Source organism: Phocoena phocoena, chromosome 5 (genome assembly GCF_963924675.1).
Source record: "Phocoena phocoena chromosome 5, mPhoPho1.1, whole genome shotgun sequence".
Lineage (NCBI taxonomy): Eukaryota > Metazoa > Chordata > Mammalia > Artiodactyla > Phocoenidae > Phocoena > Phocoena phocoena.
In genome coordinates, this window is record NC_089223.1 from 73240143 (window position 1) to 73260532 (window position 20390).

At 38.5% G+C, this 20390-nt stretch overlaps 1 protein-coding gene across 6 annotated transcripts in view; it reads right to left on the reverse strand.

Moving 5' to 3' along the window:
• Window positions 1-477: 477 nt before the first annotated feature.
• The window catches only part of LIMCH1 (LIM and calponin homology domains 1), a 91038-nt gene continuing 71125 nt past the window's right edge, over window positions 478-20390 (reverse strand). For 3 of the 6 annotated variants that reach the window (XM_065877966.1, XM_065877965.1, XM_065877964.1), the window contains 8 exons: window positions 17515-17607; window positions 16535-16639; window positions 14699-14826; window positions 12486-12607; window positions 12109-12232; window positions 8285-8393; window positions 5780-5882; window positions 478-503 (listed from right to left, as the gene is read on the reverse strand). In XM_065877966.1, the coding sequence (XP_065734038.1) occupies window positions 478-503; window positions 5780-5882; window positions 8285-8393; window positions 12109-12232; window positions 12486-12607; window positions 14699-14826; window positions 16535-16639; window positions 17515-17607 (810 nt within the window). Of the gene's footprint in view, window positions 504-5779; window positions 5883-8284; window positions 8394-9770; window positions 9858-12108; window positions 12233-12485; window positions 12608-14698; window positions 14827-16534; window positions 16640-17514; window positions 17608-20390 lie in introns of all 6 variants that reach the window. The other 3 variants (XM_065877963.1, XM_065877962.1, XM_065877961.1) reach the window with 2 other exon arrangements.

Below are 20390 nucleotides of genomic sequence, written 5' to 3' on the forward strand. Positions count from 1 at the left end.
CTGAAATGCATTAATTGTATGCTCCTGTCTCAGAAGACCCCATGTCTCAAATTGGCATGTCCTGCATTTTCTGCAGCTCAATTCTGTAAACATAAAGTTTTTAATTCCTAGAAATGCTAAAAAAAACCCAGGTTTATTGCATCATTTATCTCATTAACTCCCAAAGAAAAGAATAACACATTTTAAACTGTAAGCCTGTTTGACCATGCTAAGACCTTTTTTGGGTACTATTCAGGATCGTTACAATTCAATATTCTTTTGTATATACTGTGCTAATGCCAAAAAAAAAAAAAAAAAAAGGAAAGCAGGAAAAACACAAACACTGTGCTACAAAAGAACAGATACCATCTTTTAGAATAGCCTTTCAGAAATTAGATGAATGCTGAGAAGCCCCTGCACTTAGGGTTTTGTTAAACGATTGCCAGGGGACACCCTCAGTAAGGAAATGGTGAGTGATCTGGAAGCTCGAAAACCACGTCACAATGTTGTGGGTTGGCCAGCGCCTGGGACAAAGAACACAGAGCAACATTTGGTTAAAGTAGTCAACCATTCTGGCTTCAGATGTTTAAACATTTCCAAAATTAGCAATGCCCTTTGCCGAAGTCTCTTCCCTCTAGGGAGGGGAAACTCGTCCCACTATGCTACTCAAAGTGTGGTCCGGGGACCAGCCATATTGGCATCACCTGGAGCTTGTTAGAAATGCAGACTTTCGAGCCCCATCCCAGAACTGAACAAGGTGATTCATATGCCCTGTCAAGTTTGGTTGAAGTCCTCTGGATTTCACCCTAAACCAAATGATCTCCACCAAGTTTTCTACCTTGTCTTCTGGGGCAAATAAGCAAGAAAATAATCTCTCTTCTTTCAGTTTCTCTAGGTTGTGGTTTCTCTAAGAATAAATACATTGCAAGAGGAGGAATTTGACATAGGATCTAGATATAAGGATTGTTAGATTTAGCAAATAAAATACAGAACACCCAATAAAATTTGAATTTTAGATAAACAACAGATACATTTTTTAGCATATATCCCATGGGATATTTGGGATATACTTGTGCTACATCCTGAGCAGGTGATGTTTGGGACACACATACTAAAAAAAATTCACTGTTATCTGAAATTCAAAAACATTTAACTGGGCATCTTGTATTTTATCTGGCAAACCTATCTAGGAAGGATGCTTTGGGTCCCATATTTCCTGCTGAAACCTTCACAAAGTTTCTCCTTCATTTTAGGCACTAGAGTTGTGATAAGGCAATCGCAACATTGGAAAAGACCCCAGGGATTTTGCGTTAAATGCATCTCACAAGAGTGAATGATGGAACAGACACAAAGACGTGGTCATCTAACACCCAAGCACAAATGGCACCAGTTAAACATGTGATGGCTTGATCCATGACAGGTAATTTGTTTTGCACTTCTATTCCCATTTACATATGAACTTAAAAACGGTTTACGTTGCTTTTAGGAATTGCATTTTAATACGCTGCTATGCTCTTTTTCCCCTCCAAGAGAAAAATTTCATTTAAACGTGGCTACTTACTTAAAGAAAATAGGCTTATATATTCAGGTTTTATTATTCTACACAATGAAATTATTTTGTTTCACTTAGAATGCTTATGATGTTAACCACCCCTCACATCTATCCATCTCCCCTCTTCTCAACTTAGATCAAAAGAAAAAAAAAAAAGAAAAAACAATTTTAGCCATTTTTCCCATTCTGACTCTTTTATGCATTTGGGGTATATTCAACCAATTCAAGTGTATTTCTCTAGCCAATTATTAACCTTTCCATCTATTCACTCTGAAGATATAGTTTTTCCTTATGACACCAAGAAAAATGAGCAGTATTCTCAGATGTACTGGTCATTCTCCCTGTCATGTGTTGACTTAATTAAAGTTTAGCCTAAAATGATATTAACATTTATCTGGAAAAATAAACATGAGAGTTAGGAAAACTCGGAAAAAATAATTGGAGAGAAGGTAGCCACTCTCTGCTTCAATATTGAAACATAATATGAAGCTATGATAATTAAAACTGATACTAGAGAATAAATAGGTTAATAAAACATAATAAAATATCCAGAAGAAGACCCAAATATATATGGGAACTTAGTTTAAGAGAAAGCTGGTATTTCAAATTAACAAGAAAAAATGGGATTATTCATTAAGTTATAGACATACAATTGGCTAATTGGAAAAAAAAATAAAGCGAGTATTTATCTTATTTCTTGTCCCCAAATACATTTCTGATTATCACACGTTTACATGCCAAAAAAACCCAGAAAATAATTCTAGGAGAAATCTCAGCTAAATTTATTTATACCCTTGGAATAGTGAGAGTTTTTCTAAGGAGGACACAAAACCCAGAATCCAAAAAGGAAAAAAAGAGATATGTTTAACTATTTAAAATGAAAATCTTTTCTATGAAAAAAAAAAATCACAAAGTAGAAAGACCAATGATAACTGCCCAAAGCAGCAAATATAAAATAAAGGGAAATTTTCCTTAATTTACAAAGAACTCGTAAAAATCATCTGCCAATAGAACAATGGGCAAAAGATAAAGAAATATAAATGTCAATAGAAAAAGAAATATAAATGGTGAACAAACATATGAAAAGATGTTTAAACTAATTTATAGTTAAAGACTACAGATCAAAGCAAAGAGGTTTTTTTTCTTTTTTTTTTTCCTCCCCACTTAGCAGAGTGGAAATTTTAAAAGTTTGATGATATCCAGAGCTGACATAGGCATGGAGAGAGAAAGAGGCTCTCTTATATACTTTGCAGGGAGCATACACTTTTCTGGAAGATAATTAGGCAAGTTGCCTGAAAATTTAAAAAGCACATGCCTTTTTATTCAGCAGTACCACTGCTAAGAATCTACCCTGTGAAAATGCTTTCAAATGTTCATCAAGACATACACACAAGGATGTTCACTGGAGCATTTAAAAAATAATATTAAAAAACTAGAAATAACTGGAGCACTCATTCATAGAGCATTAGTTTTAAATTATGGTTAAGTCCACACAATGGAATTGTATGCAGCTATTAAAGAGCCATTAAAAAGAATGAGGAGAAAGAAAATGCTATATGGAAAAATTCCCAAGATATATCATTAGGTGAAAAAAAACAGCAACAAAAACTAAGTACCACTGTGGCTATGTCATTACCTTTGTGAAATAAGAACCAATACAGGTAGATGTGTCACACACATATGCATCTGTGTGTGTGTGTGTGTGTGTGTGTGTGCACGCATGTGCGGGTATACAAACATACATTCTGCCCCTCTCCCCAAGAACTTATTAGAAAGTGATTACGTGGTTAAGGTTGAAGAGGTTCACTTTTAATTTGGTATCTTTCTAAACAATCTAATTTTTCTAACCTTTTACTACTTATAACTTTATTTATTCTTTTGAATATTGATATTGGTTATCTAGACAGAGAGATAATGAGCCTTTTTGCTTTCTTCTTAGTACCTTAGTATTCTAAAAACCATCCTAGTAAAATATCACATCAAAAACATTAAAGAAAAAATCATATCTTTAATCTACCTCCAATCACCTTATTTTTCATCTTACAGGACAATTACAGGAACTCTATGGTTCTTGTCTTTAGATTTGGAATCAAAAGCAGTTAGTGGCCTTTATATTTGTATACACAACAGAAAAATTGCTGGCCTAGATCTGAAAAGCTAATTTCCAAAGAAATGACAACGAAACACCCAGCTTCTCAATTAAAATGAAAATCTGGATGAAAGCAGGTCACTGTTATCCAGAGGTGAGTTCAGGTTTGTTCTCTGCCGGCATTCTTCAAGCACTTCAAATTATGAAAGAAATTCAGATTTACAGCACTTTTCAAATCTGGTTCAAGAGGCCATCAACCTAACAGCGCCCTCTTCTGGTTCCATGACTCACATTCAGCAGGTCATAGAGGTTGCAGGGAAAACTCCAATTTATGTTAGATGATAGGAAAAAAATCACTTTGAATCCTGAGACAAAAGGGTTTAGTTTTCCTTTTTAATGACTAATAAGAACGTTCTGTATAAAAAAATAAATAAAATAAAATTCAAAATTAAATAAAGAGAAGAGCATTGGCACAAGAAGAGAAAATCAAAGAATATTCTTCTTCAAAAGTAAAAAAAAAAAAAAAAAGAGAAAGAGGAAGCTCCCAATTTCTCCTAACATTATCATTTTTTTTAATTTGCCAAAAATGTTGGGTACATGTATATCTATAACTGATTCACTTTGCTGTACACCTGAAACTAACACAACATTGTAAATCAACTATACTCCAATAAATTAAAAATAAATTAAATAAATAAAATAGATAGCTAGTGGGAAGCAGCCACATAGCACAGGGAGATCAGCTCAGTGCTTTGTGACCATCTAGAGGGGTGGGATAGGGAGGGCGGGAGGGATAAAGAAGAAAAAAACCCAAACAAAAAACCAAAACAAACAAATACAAATATAGTTTAAGTAAAATATAATTATTATATATTATACATGTATATATATATTTGTATATACCTGTATATATATTTATGGTATATATATGGTATACTATTATCCCATATTTTATATGTATAATACATAGTATAAAAATTAATATCAATATTTTGTATATACATATAAAATAGTCCAGGTTGATGGCAGCAGCTCTAAGTTGGAACCGTTTTGACCTCAAGTCAAATGTTTATCATAGATCAAAACCACCTGGGTTTAATTTTTATTTCCCATCATTTTGTTAAAATAGGCATATATTTCTCTGAATTTACAAAATCTATAGCAATAAAACAACTTAATTTCAATTTTCACTCTTAAAATCTTCAGTCTTCCAGATTTAGAAACCCACACGAAAAGACTGTAAAAATGCCACTTCACTTACTTTGAGAAATAATAAAAAATTCTTGAATTTCAAACACCAGATCTTCACTCATATTTTTTTTTTTAAAAGAGTTTTTGACTGACGAATTTGCATAGAAGAATCACCAGCTGTCTAGGTCATGCACCAGAAGGACTATACTTAGGATGGAGAGTGAGGAAGGATTCAGAGGCTAGCCACTGGCTAGTTTCAGATTTTATAAACAGCAGTTGGGCAACAGCACCCCCTGGTGGTCCCCCCAAAATAACATTAACTTTCTGTGGCAGGAGACCCAGACATGAGATGCGAGGGCAGGCTCCTCAAGGGGGCTTCTCTGATTAGTATGTACTAAGGTATTTTGGAGGGGGCAGGGATTCACAGAGAAGTAGAACCCACCATTTGTCTCTCAAAGAATTTTCAATTTAGTTGGGAACAAGCCCACATTATGCCATGAAACTCCTAAATGGAGGCATGTAGATATTGAGGAGTTGGTGCTTGGTTTGATGAGCAGTGGAGAGCTATTCTTCATATGTGAAACACCCTCCAAATGCTACTGGTCTTCTAAAGAGATGCCTCAACAAATAAATAGTTTCAGACTTTATAGCATCCCTGCATCTCACTGAAATCTCTATGGTGAGCTCAGGCAATGTCTCAAACTTGGTTTACATTTTTACCTGCTGGTGTATTAATGCACTTCTGGATAAAAAGAATTAGTCCATGTTATAGCAGTAACTTCCAGTAAGAAACAAGTGGTACATACGGGATTATTTCATTATCATTTCTTTTACCTGGATGCTAATGTATCTTTCCTTCAGTGTAGGAGTATCAATTGATGGAGAGTAGCTGAATTCCTAAGCTAGGTCTATGAAAGGCATATATGGTTGCACTCATTCATCTCAAGGTATTTCCCCTCAGGACTTACTTCTGGATCGCATGTAGCAGTCATTACAGTTTAGAAGACCATTTCGAATCCTAACATCCGTCCCACTCACTGCGTCTCCAAGCTGTCCTTTACAAATTCCACACTATTGGGTAGAAAGAACAGAAGGTTATAAGGTGCATAAGGAATTGTTTCCTTATAATGTTTAGTTATTGTTCACATGAATAGTACAGTAATCACTTCTCCAACCTCCACATTTGTTGCATATCTACTATGTATTAGATGCTGCACCACGACTTGACTTCCAGCAACAATATACTTTTAGCATTTTATCCTAACTCCTGGCATTTTTCAGAGAAGGACACCAGTTCAGAGAGGTTAGCTGACTCGTCCAAGGTTGTGAAGTTGGTAAGTGGTATCGGGTTGATCCCAAAGCCTATGCACACCGATTCTCAATCAAGATGGAAGAACCGTTTTAAACAGGTTAAATCCTAGTGGTTTTAAATAAACACATGGCCAAGGAATGATCAATATATATTGAAACTTGTCTCTGAATAATCTTCAAATGCTTTTTAGCGTTGTTGGTAAGTTCTACCCGACCAGAATGACTGGGAAATAGCTATTCCACTTTATGTTTCCACGTTAAAGGCAGTGATACCAAGTCAGCCTGAGAGCAGAAAGAGACTGTCGGGTACACTGTACTGGCTGAATCAGAGAACATGCCAGCCTACTGCAGGGGGATCTTGACCCAGCCCAGGAAACAAGGGCCAGCCCCAGACTGATGCTCTAAGGTCATCTCAGGTACAGGGAGGCTTCATGCAAATTATGTTACAAGCTGCAGCTACACAGAAGGGTAGGGGATACATTTAAGCGGTGATGTGCCTTAAAGCATCAGGTCAGCTCCAAGAAGTGAGTGACTAGAGAGAATAAAGGCCTTGACAGCTAAGAAGACAAGTCCCTTATCTGCTGAGAATCTGCAAAGACTCGCTGCCACCTTGATTATTCTGAGTTCTGGTAAAGTTTCTGAGAATAAACTGTGGTGTTGGAACATATTATCTTGGTATTAGTATGAATTTTTTAAAAGTATGAAGCCTCCAGGGACTTCCCTGGCAGTCCAGCGGTTAAGACTCCATGCTTCCAATGCAGGGGGCAGGGGTTCGATCCCTGGTCGGGGAACTAAGATCCCACATGACACACAGCGTGGCCAAAAAAAAAAAAAAAAATAGCATGTAGCCTCCAAACATTCCCAGACAATTTAGCATATACATTACTTATGTCAATTTTACAATAAGAATATTGATAAACGGAGTCTAATCAAGTATCCATATTGCATTTTGTCCATCAGTTTTGCTTTCTAGTGATTACTGACATTATTAAATTAATAACTTTGGGACAACCTCACTCACTTTCTCTTAGCTTATAGGTAAAGTGGAAGTTATTTTAAACCCATGCAAGTTTACTTTATAGCTGAGGGGGCTACTAATGAGAAACAGGACAAATCCAAGAAGGACACAGAAAGCATGTTAGGGTTATAAAGAGAAAGAAATGATTCTTTTTCAGAGATACAGGTTTGGCTTCAAAATTATATATTATCTGAAACATGTCCATGGGTGAAAAAAGGAAATGCTGATATAGTCTGACCTGTAAATATTATAATAAATCAGGCATAATAATATAATATAATATATATATAATATATATAAAAATATATATTATATGTATAATATATATAATATATAATAAACAGGCATTCATTCACCTGCTTGTTGGCAGGAGATTTGGGACTAGAATTTAGTCCTCCTCATTTTCAGTTATTTATTAATTCATTCATCTAAAAATATTTATTGACACCATCTTCACTGGGTGCAGAGGATATACTGGTGAGCCGGACAGACGTGGTGCCTGCCCTTATGGAGCTTCTAGAGAGCAGATGATAATTAAACAATTCAATAGTGAGTGATAAGGACCACGAAAGGTTCTATAAGGACCTGTAACAAAGGCAACTTGACTTAGTGTGGTAAGCAGGTCAGCTTCTCAGAGGAAGTGATATTCAGTCTGTGACTGCAGACATACTTGTTTGGAGACCTACAAGTTAGCAACTAGCTGTAACCACTTAATTGACAATCTTCCATTAAGTCAAAGACCCCAAATCTTTGAATTGAGTCTCAAGAGTTTGAGAAGCATCAAAGATGTGACATTCCAAATAAATCCATCTGGCCTTAAAAGATTCAGAAGCATCGTCGCCCTCCAGGGTGGCTTTCTCAGCTTCCTGCTAAAGTATATGCTCTTTAGCAACGAAAAATGGTTTTATAAAGACACGTCGCACAAATCTGTTTTGCCTCCTCTAACCCGACATCCCAGAGGGACGCGTGATAGGAGAGTTTCATCCTGAAGGATGGACTCCACGCACACTTCTGTACAACCTAGAGTCAGGGGGCCCTCACAAGCAAAGGCTGTCAGGATTTCCAGGAGGTAGTCACTCAGCACAGAACGAGGCCAAAAGACATTATGAGACTGTACTTAGGCAGAAGAGAGATGAATACATACCCTAAAGCACTGGATGTGAAAATAGAGATTGAGGGTCTCGATGATCATTGCAGCTCCTTTACCCAATGGAAGCCCACACGAAGAGCACAGCTTCTTCCCACTTATAGACCTAAGTTGCAAAATATATGTCATAATAAAATGTTCCGTTTAGAATCATTGGTCAAACACACTAATATGCAGCCTCACGCAAAAAAAATAAATAAATAAAACATGAGTTTTTAAAATGTTTATGCTGTAAGTGAATGAGTAGGAATTAGGTATAAGATGCAGACAATTGCTAGATTAAATCCAATAGGCCCCCACTGTGGCATGGAATTCTGTGTGTGTGTGTGTGTGTGTGTGTGTGTGTGCGTGTAGGTGTGTGTGTTAGTTGTTATAAAAAGTTTGCGTTGTAGTCTATTCAACCACAGTGATCAAATGCCTTGAGATGATTTAATGTATTTATCATATGTTTTCTTACGTCCTAAAAGACAGTCAAGTTTAGCTTTATTAAGGTTTTAATGTTGTGTTACATTTTTCTATAATTGGTTCATTGGCCCACTAGGACATTTCTTTTTACTTATTAAAATTTTTTGTTTGTTTGTTTAAAAATAAAGAGGAAATTGTGATACAGCCTAACAGGTATCAGGCAGATGTGGGATCAAATCCCTGCTCTGATACCAAGTTCTGTGATCCGGTATGAAGAACTCACATTGGGTTTCCATTCCACCTGGCTCAGACAGGATGGCTGTGCTCTAAGGCAGCTTTCCCTCAGCTAAGATCGGATTGCAATGATGCCGACTGTCGGGAAATCTCTTGGAATTACACAAGAAGTTTTACAATATGCAATATCATTTGGAAGCAAAGAGAGGGACAGAAGAAACAGAAAGACAAGAGAAAAAAGGAAGAGTTGCCCTTAGCAAACTCTATTTATTAGGATTTCCCTCTTATCCAGTAGTTAAATGAAATTTCTAAATCAAAGAAAACCTTGGAGTACTCAGTCATTTGTCTCTCCAGGGAATGGGAGCTCAGGCAGCTTTTAAGAATATCATGGGGCCTAATTAACGTCCAGAAGCAATCATTAGAGAGCTCGAGTAGAGTAAAAGGGAGGATGAAGTTTCATTTCTCAGCGCCCGCCTGGTTCACTGTAAGAGCCATCAGCGGATCCTGCCTAGAAGGTCCGAGCCGTCTTGGAGGGAAAGGCGCCGACTTAGGAGCCCAGCAATTGTCTGGTGGATTTTCTTATTAGATTGCAAGTTCTGCACAATGTAATTAAAGCCCTATGGCCATAGCCGCGCCAACGTCACACACTTGGCTCTTTCGACTGTGGGCTGATAAAAATCTTTAGGCAGATGGGGATGTGTTCTTTCCTCCCGTCTATGTGTGTGTGTAGGAAGAGACATGGATGGACAAATCCCTCACAATCCTCGGGCAAGCACTAATTTGGTTGCGACTATGCTCAGCAGCCCCTAGCCAAAACAAAGCAGCCTCAGAAAGGCTTGCTGACCTCTTGTACCTGTTTGGTGACTGGCCAGGAGGGGTGGAGGAGCAGGGGGACAAGTGCCCAGCCTGGAAGTTCTCGCGAGGGCTTTTCCTGTAACATGGGAAAGGAGCCAAACATCACGTCAAGTAAAGAGAAGTCCAATCCCACAAGGAAAGGCTTTTTAGACAAGGAAAAAAAACACCCCACTTCCTTGGCAACCAAATAAAAGACCACAGTGTGTCCTAGGGGTCACTTTTTTTTTTTTTTTAACAAAGGACAAAAAAATTTCCATCTAGCAGACTGTACAGACATTGGATGTCTGATATCAAAACCAGGCTGGCATTGTTGAACAGAAAGACAGAATAGTTTTCTATTCTTTATTTTAGTCAGGCTCTTTGCTAGTTAAAGTTGCACTCCAAGTTAGATATAAAAATTATGGACAGGGTGGGAGGGGAGAGATGAACAGGGGTGTAGGGAAAAGTTCTTAAAGAGAGCCCAGAAACAAAGGGCAGCGCTTAAACGAGGTATTTTTCAGTGAGGTGCCTTCCACCCCTATTCATAAGTTCGTTACATGATTAGGGATGATGTTCAAAACATCTAATGACTGCTATGTGATTGGGCATCTACAAAGCAGAATGGTTCCCAGCCAGAAGCCCCCAGAATGGTTTTACGGGTGCTGTTGGTTACACGTGAGCCCTGCCTGTGATTAAGCTGTCAGTTCCGGGCTCTTGATTTTAAAAGTTAATTTCAGGGGCTTCCCTGGTGGTGCAGTGGTTGAGAGTCTGCCTGCCGACACAGAGGACAAGGGCTCGTGCCCGGGTCCGGGAAGAGGATCCCACATGCCGCGGAGCGGCTGGGCCCGTGAGCCATGGCCACTGAGCCTGTGCGTCTGGAGCCTGTGCTCCCCAACGGGAGAGGCCACAACAGTGAGAGGCCCGCGTAACGCAAAAAAAAAAAAAAAAAAAAGTAATTTCATTGGTAAAGAAAGGGACAGAAAAGAACAAGGAAAAGAGAAATGCCAGCATAGACATGAACAGAGCGTGAGGCCATCTGTCTTGTAACTGCTTTCAGAATAACTCCCTGAGCCCCTGCCCCCGCAAACCTCCCTCCTCAGACAGAGCTTGTCTTCTCCAAAATATCAGCTTTTCATGGAATATCCTAAAGTATAAGGACCATCACCTTGAAAAATGGTTGAAAATCACCACAATGATCAATAAAAATAACAACTCCTTCTATGTGATTTTACCTTCTATTAATTCTCCATGTCATCTAGACATAGAGAAATGAAATTGGATAGACATAAGAGAAAAGGGGGAAATGGTTCAAAAGTGTGTTGAGAAAAAATGTAACAAGAAAAATAAAAGGATGAACTTATAAAACAAGTTATCATCATCATCACCATCACTGTCATTATCAACACCATTGTCTACAATGTATAGTACTTATTACTTGCCAGGCACAAAACCCTATGAAGTAGGCACTACTATTATTCCCATTTTATACACGAAGAAACTGGAACAGAGAAAGATTAAGTATCTTGGTCAAAGTTCCATGCAGGCAAGTGTCAGAGTCAATATTTTGAATCCAGGTAGTCTGGCTCCAGGTAGAATGACTGGTTAAAGTATAATGAATATTATCTTTTTAAAACTGATTACAAGGAACCTCTGGCTCAAATATGATCTTATCATGGAACTGTGGGTTTACTCTGAATCCCTCTACCACTCATCCAGACAAGTACTTTGGATAAGTTATTTAATATCTCTGAGCCTCAGTTTCCTCATCTGTAAAATGGGAACAATAACCCAATAATGTTATTGGGAGAGTTCAGTGAGTTAATATATGAAAAGAAGAGGAGAAAGATATATGTAAACCCTTCAACACAGTGCCTATTATATTGACATGTTTCAAAAATGATGCGAACTATTATTACTATAAAAAACACAATTGTTACAAAATTAGAATAGAGCCTGGGGTAGTTAGTTAAGGGGAGAGAATGATGATGAGAAGAAACATTTTTTCCTTGAAAGAACATTTGTCCATAGGCTCTGAGACAATTTAACTCACTTAAAAAAATTGCTAATACAACAGACCTGCACATTCTTTCCAATGTTTAGATTTGTGGGTTAAAAACATACTTTGTCTCTTTTAAGTTGCCAAATTCAGACTAAATATTTACTTGCCAGCAAGACTGTTCCAAACTGCCATAAATATTTGTTACCTTGTCAATGACAGTCAATGGAGAGAAAGCACAAAAATGCTGCTAACATCTAGCCATCTCACACTTTTTCACTCCCCCCCCCCTCCGTTCTTAGTCAATTAAAATAAAAAAGAAATTCCACACCCATCTTATTTGGTTACTCACTTCCGCCTTTCACTCGGAGACTCAATCTGATGATTAATGCTTTTGTCCAATGGGAGGGTTTTTGGCTTCACATCTTCTAAAATGTGCATTGGTGGGTTTGATACCTGCTGATTCCGGGATGGATCTGAGGCCAAGTAAAGAACATACACTTAGTGCTCAGTAAAGCTGCCGCCTTAGTGCTTAGTAATCACATTTCTTTAAAGTGCTAATGGCTGCTGAGGTCTCACAGTGATTTCATGGAGCCTCCGGACTGTGCTGTTTAGCATAAGCTGGAAGAGAAGCTTGCAGCCAGCAGAGGTCATATCTGTCTGGACGATGGGGTGGGGAAGGGGTCTTACACTAATTGAAACATGGGGGTTGGTTTTCTCCATTCTTACCCTGAGCTAGCTGTGGGTTCATCCCACAGGGTGAGGCCCCAGCTTCTGTATCCAGCTGGAGGTCCTGATATATTCCTTTCAATGCAGGGTTCTCAGAATGAGTCAAGACTCCTTGAGTTAGGCTGTTAAAATAACAAATGTATTTCAGAACAGGAATAAAAGCAACTGAACGAAAATTATTGATCTTATCCCTCAGGACCGATTACAATACGAAAAAAGAAATGGGGCTAAATAAATATTTATTCTTTTTATGTTAAAGTAGATTTAAAATGGATTTAGAATACTGTTCAATGCTACGCATTTTCATCATCCAGCAGTTTAACAAACCATCATTTCTGATGTCCTCTCTACCTCCTTGTCCACAAAATTCTTCATTCTAATCATTTCAGGGGGTGCCAGAACTAAATGCAATCTCCCAGATTTTCACAAGAGAGGACTTATTGTGGAAAATATTTGGGCCACGTGGGGCTTCGGCAGCCTATGGTAATTCACTGGTCCTTTAGTAGCTTCTATGTGCAAAGAAAGGAGAGACGGAGGAGATTTTTTAAAGGTTTCTGGTGACAACAGGGACTGTCTGGAGAACGAGCAGTAATTCATGGAAAATGCTTATTAGCATCCTTCAAATATTCCTGACTAGTGGCTTTCATTTCAAAACCTGGAAAGTCTCTTTAAATAGTGTTAACTGGAAACAGATGTGCTGTTCCAAGGGCTCTGCAGGCTCTGGACATGGGTCCCAAGCTCTAATATCTTACAATTCACCGAGTCTCCTAGCTGATGAGCATAGGAGAATTCTCAGTGCAAATCCCACCAGAAGAGCTCAGCTCCCAGCCAACCTTTCAAATTGTCCAGTCTTTGAAAATGATACTTAGATAGCCTTTTGTGTCTTTGGGTCCCTCTGAGGAGGCTGTGTGTGTACCCAAGTGTGTATGCACACACACACATGCATGCACACTTTCCAACATCTATGTGATATATCGGAGCCCCAAAGGCCAACATTTGTATCATAAAGAACTTGCTGGTGGCAGAGCACTGCTAGCCTCTTGGGTTTCTGCAGTTCCCTTTTAGGTCTCAGACATGGGGTCGCATCAATAAACTCACTACAGTCCGTACCTACAACCAGATTCTGCTCCGGTCTGAGCTAGCTCTGAATGCTCCAGGAGTTTCTGGGTATCCTGTTCTGATCTCCCATGGAACATACTGGAACCCATGGGGTAGGGGGATTACCCATGACCAACGGGTTTGTTGGCTATCCTTTATATTATCACCCAGAGTAAACATGGCTTCTCACAGGTCAGAGGATACTAATGGCAAAGTTCAGGTCCACAGTGAGTAGGACACCACAGCCTCATTCTTTTTTTTCTTCTTTTAAATAAACTTTATTTCTGTGGACCAGTCTGTCTCAGTTATTTTAAAAAATTGCAAAGATAGTACAGAGACTTCCCATCTACCCTGTACACAGTTTCCCCTGTTGTTTTCTGTGAGTATGGTACTTTGGTTACAGTTAATGAATCAGTATTGATACAATATTTTCTTTCTTTCTTTTCTTTTAGTTTTAATATACTTTTAAATTTAAGTATAGTTGATTCACAATGCTGTGTTAATTTCTGTTTTACAGCAAAGTGGTTCAGTTTTATATATATATACATATGTATATGTATATATATATACACACACACACACACATATACATTCTTTTTTAAAATATTCTTTTCCATTATGGTTTATCATAGGTTCTCTGTGCTATATAGTAGGACCTTGTTGTTTATCCATTCTGTATATAATAGCTTACATCTGCTAACCCCAGCTTCCCACTCCATCCCTCCCCCAACCGCCTTCCCCTTGGCAACCACCAGTCTGTTCTCTATAACCACACCACAGCCCCATTTTAAACTCTATCCCTCCAGATACATTAACCATTTCAGGTGAGTGGTATTTAGGTTTGGGACTTTGAATTGACAACATGCTCCTTTGGTGATCAATACTGTCTCCCCTCATTTAAAAAAAGGTTTCACCTATTTATATTCAATAGTATAAGGACACTGAGTTGAGAGCCGTTAGAATGTCTTCAAGCAATAATATACGCATAATGTATTATTGGAATGATAATTTCAAAGCTGAATATGATTTGCATTAGTGATGGGTGCCCTTCCTGGGAGTGAAGGGGCACAGCCCGGCTTTGCGCATATGGATGGACAGCCTGGAATGGCTCATACCTGCCCTTTTCCTCCAGTGGATCACCTTCCTTAGTCTTAAGCAATGAGCCACTGTTATCCCCCTGGAATGGTTTCTTCTGTCTTGTTTTTTGTTCTTCCTCTCGACAGTTTTCCAAGTCCATCTTATTCTAATGGGGAAAACAAGGATAATCTTGAATATAATTTTTAAACACACTGGACAATACTCATGTTTGGCCATGGAATATCTGAAGCACTTTCTCAATCACAGTGACTACAATTTAAAGAACAGTCGTTCAAATTAACTGAATAGGGCTTCCCTGGTGGCGCAGTGGTTGAGAGTCCGCCTGCCAATGCAGGGGACACGGGTTCGTGCCCCGGTCCGGGAAGATCCCACATGCCGCGGGGCGGCTGGGCCCGTGAGCCATGGCCGCTGAGCCTGTGCGTCCGGAGCCTGTGCTCCGCAATGGGAGAGGCCACAACAGTGAGAGGCCCGCGTACCGCAAAAAAAAAAAAAAAAAAAAATTAACTGAATAGTAACTGATTTCCAATGATTTGAAATGAACATGTAAGCTGGATCTCTCTCAAAAGTTATCATAAAAGGGAACTGGCTAGATAACCCATCTTTCAGAATAAAACAAAGTCATAGGATGGCTTATTTCAGGACAAGTGGCATTTGAGTGCCCGTGGGTTATTTCAAAATGCAGATTATGTAGTGTAACGTTTAAAAATTGTATAAAAAATTTTTAATCTGTAATTTAAATTTTAAAAATTTAAGTAAAAAACAAGCAGAAACTAACACACCACTGTAAAGCAATTATACTCCAATAAAGATGTTAAAAAAATAAAATAGAAATAAAAAACAATACACTTCAAATTTCGATATTTGAAAATGGCTGGTAAATACTGAAAAATTGTTGGACAGTGTAGAATTCCTTTGATGATGATACATAAAAAACTTATTTTAGAGTCTAGAAAATCTTTCATAATTATCATTGCAATATATGAAAGAGACATGAAAGACTTGGCTTTTGTGATAATCTTTGTATGTAACAGCAAAGATAAGCAATATCTGAGCTTCCTGAGTGACCATGCAATATCAAATTTGGTGAATTACTTTTGTACAATCTTCATTTGTATTAAGTTAAAATTGGATAATTTAAAAATTTTAGTGTATTGCAGTATATATTAATTGACTACAGAAATGACTAATATGACATATACCCAAGTGATATTATGTTTATTGCAAAATGAATTTATTCTGTTATTATACCATCAAAAACTAAAATGCAGATTATAGACTATCCAGGTGTTGGTATGACCAATGTCCACTACCTCCATGACCTTATTTGGGGGATATGGAGGTTGACCAGCCTTTCTGGACTCTCTCCAGACCTTGAAGACACACACATATATATATTCATGTGGAATTTTAAGAGTGATTCAGAAGAAACTTTCATGGAGGCCGGTGAGAGTGTATTGTTGGCATCCCACTGCTAACATCCAGTGCAAAGAGATGTATGGTCTGGCAGAGAGAAACATACGTCTGCTAAATGAATGAATGATGGGCAGTTAGAAAGACATTCCAGCACGTGGCATCACTAACCAGGGTCTTGCCAACCAGTGCAGAGACTTTGGTTTCCAGCCTGTGGGGGCAGGGCTGGCCTCAGTAATATGTTTACTGCTCTCAGGGATTGACTCTAGGGTTTCACCACGGCAATGACAGTATGATGGGGTACAATGGCCACGTAGTAGCTGACATGATTCTAGAGAAACAGCTAGTCCTGGATTTAAACTGGTGGAAAACTTGGCCTTGTGGTTTAGTACTTCTATTTTAGTTTTCTTATTTCATGAATTCCTTTTAATCTATGGTCTTACCATTGTCCCACTGCCTTCAGTCACAGAGGAGGATGTAGACAGCTGGTCTGCAGAACTTGAGGAAATAGTAAATGGAACCACAGTGTCCTCAATTATTTTGCGCTCCTAGGGGAAGGACAGGAATTAATGAAAGGGGGAGAAAGGATAAATCATATTTGTCAAGAGAAAAGTGTCATTAAAGAAATTTAAGGACAAACATCAGAATTATGTGTAAACAAGCAGGGCATAAAAAAAGGTCTTACTTTTAAAAAGCATGTAAATCAGATAACATGCTCTATGGGCAATGATTTAGAAATTAGCATTTAATTTAGAAAAACAGAGTCTTTGCAAGTTAATTAGTGTGATTCAAGAGGCCTAATTAGAAATGCTATTAGGGAAAGTATTATGCACAAAAATTATTGTTGAAGAACAAATTCACAACAATATTAATCATAAACAGATTTTGGATAATATATATAAAGTGTAGTTTCAAATTCTCAAATGTGGTCTGGTTTGTTCATCTAAAAATGAAACAAACAAAACCAAATTCTCCTCCCTTCTAAATCTCTTTAGTACCATACAGTGAATGCAGCAGTAAGGATTCACTTAGCCTTGGTATCAAAATTATCTTCATAAAAATTAATATTAATTCACTACTACAAACATGCTTGCCTCAAACAAACACACAAATAAACAAATTGATACTTTCATGTCATCTAAGACAAATCAAGAATCTGACCTTTGTGACTAAAGAAGAGATACAATTCTATTCTCCCCCTTGACCATGACTCAACACACCCTTACCACAAGCTAAACTTGGAAGAGTAGTAGTCTTTTACAGCCTATAGGATAGGACTCTTTTAAAAGGTTGATAGGGCTCTGTTGTGAGTAAAGAGAATCAGACATGCCCCATGGGTACATACAGCACAGACAGAAAAAGTGCTGATAGACTTTGAGGAATCAGGGCTTCAGGGTCAAATTCCTTCCGGGGAATTTCCTACCTCCTCATAGTATCTGCGCTCTTCCTCTTCCACCTCCTTTTGGGCCTTTTCCCATTCTTCCTTCAGCTTGTCCTGTTCCTTCCGGTATCTCTCCTGTTATGGAATTTCCATAGATTGTTCTGAACGGACCAGTGCATACATCACTGGGACTTTTCCCCCCGCTAAACCATCACGTACAATGTGTTGCAAGACTCTCTTCTTGCTGTAAGGTTCTGAAGCTAACCCATTCGTGCACCAAAAGGGAAATACCATTTTGTGGTACTCAGACATGTTAGGGACATAAAAATCCAACAGAGAACAATCTTTTCTGCTGTGGGTGTTTCATAGAATGTTCTTCAGATATATGAGTAGGCATTTGCTTATGGAAAGAGAAAAGATGGAAAGATTCTAAACTCTTTCTTAACTTGGGTTTTGTCCTCAGAGGTAGGTTAAACCAATAGTTTGCTTTTACTGGGCCCTTCAGAGATGAGTTTTGCCATTCCACTAATAGAAATACGTTGCTGTTGGGAGAGTTTAATAAAAGATTAAAAAAAAAAAAAAACCTCGCAGGTTTACAAGATAGATGATGGAGAAAGGTCCAAAGTGGACAGGACGATAATTAGCTGAGTGGCTGAATTACTCTTTGCTTGTGGCCATTCTACTAAAATGGAATCCTCCTAACTTTGTCCTCCTGAATTAAGAGTAGCTTTTAAACAGCCCATTAGAAGGCTTTGATATCAGAACTGCTATTATTGTTTTCAGGAAAAAATAGGACACTAGTCACCACTTCCAGAGAAAAAAATAAAAATACTCTGAACAGGAAAAGGATGTAAGGATAAGGAGAGCTTTAAAAATGTGACTGGAGTCCCTGACAGCTGACTAGAAGAAATGAATACATGGAAATGAAAACGAATGCTTAAGATGAGAACTGACACCCCTGGATGCCTTGAGAATGGCATCGCTGACATGACAGAGACAAAGGAATTGCTGGAGTATACTACGCACAGTCAAATATTTTAGGCTGATTACTGTCAGTCCTCTCTCTGAGGCTAACATGAGTCTGTGCTTCCATCTTCTTGGGAAAGACACTGAGAATTCCTCCAGGTATTACTTGTTATGTTATTATCTTAGGAGCAAAAGGGCTTTATGGGATTGTCTGGAGCCTAATGTTCCTATTAATGCTCTGGCCAAACCACTGTTGGTCAACCCATGGTAGGCTTTTAAACTTTGGCTAAAAATTTTGTTATAAAACCTAGTATTGTAAAGTTTTAGAGAGGGACTCCAAGAGTCTTCAGAATAGAGGAAACAGACCTTAAAACTTTACAGAAGATGAAAAACAAGCAAAGCTTCTTACATTTATTGGTTCTAGGAGCTTATATCACGTTTCCCTTACCAAGAGGATGAACTGATGATACAGGGGCCAAAGATGTGGTATATCTGTCCACACACACACACACACACACACACAGACACCCTTCCTTCCCCATAAACACCTTGCCCCTAAGCTCACAACCCACACCTAAAACCACGGCCACCTTTCAAAGTATAACAGACACAGCACCACCATGGGAAACACAGGCCGTCTTCTTTACTCTGTGGAATTTCTGACTCCTGGTGGAATGGGCATCTGACTTCCAAGAGAACAGCAGATGACCAGGGCTGGTCTGGGGTCTCCCAATGGATCTAAATGTCCCAACAGCTCTGGGACTTTGCTGAACCTAGTTCTTTCTAAGAACTAGATTTTGGTATTGAAGGTTTACTCCTATGTAATTTTGAAAAGTGTCAAACTTAACGGGCAGACCTAGAGCCACACTACAATTAATTAACTATCTAGCTGACCTTTGCTCTCCACCCCTGGGAATTAAGCCAAAGGATTAGAACAAAAAGATAAGAAAAAAAAGTAAAATAAACTCGCATTAAGCATTGCTTTCTACACATCAGCAGAAAGTCACAAAAATAAATGAGATTTAACATTCTTTTTCTTTATGACTTTCGGTAAAATCAGTACCATTGGGAATATAGGGGAAAGAACATGAGTTTTAGAGTCACCCAAGCTTGGATTTGAAACGAAGCTCAACATTTGTTAGAGGTATGACCTCGGGCAATTATATAAGTTTTTTTTTTTTTTTTTTTTTTTTTTTGCGGTACCTGGGCCTCTCACTGTTGTGGCCTCTTCCGTTGCGGAGCACAGGCTCCGGACGTGCAGGCTCAGCGGCCATGGCTTACGGGCCCAGCCGCTCCGCGGCATGTGGGATCTTCCCAGACCGGGGCACAAACCCGTGTCCCCTGCATCGGCAGGCGGACTCTCAACCACTGCGCCACCAGGGAAGCCCTATATAACTTATTTTGAGCCTTAATTTCTTCAATTGCAAACTGAGATCAATAAGACATACTTTGATGAGTTTTATGAGAATGAAGTTAGGTAAAATATGTCACGCACCTACAAATATGCCAGTTCTGGCACACCCCAAATGCTCAGCATAGGTTAGTTTCTAAGGTTACTAGATTACTTTTTGAAGCTCTGTTGCTCCACAAAACTGGGATGAAACAAGTAGGAGCATGATAAGTTAACTCCCAGAATTTTTCTAGAATTGAAAATTAGAAGCTTTTGCTCAAAGATGGAGCAAACATTTCTACTTAAGGAAGAAGACCCAGGTCAACTTTTATTTCACATGTATGCTATCAATAACCTTCTGATAATTCCTTCCCGCTCCTAGTTGGACTGGAATTTGATTGGCAGCGAACAAGGTGATAAGTGGGTGGGTTGGCCCTTAATCAATACTTGGATTTTTTTCTAAGTGAAATGCTTTCTCCTTATGTTCATCAGTGTAACCTCTGGTGGGAGGTATTAGACTCAGAGCATTCTGTCTCATGGACACAAAATGAACAGACTTAGA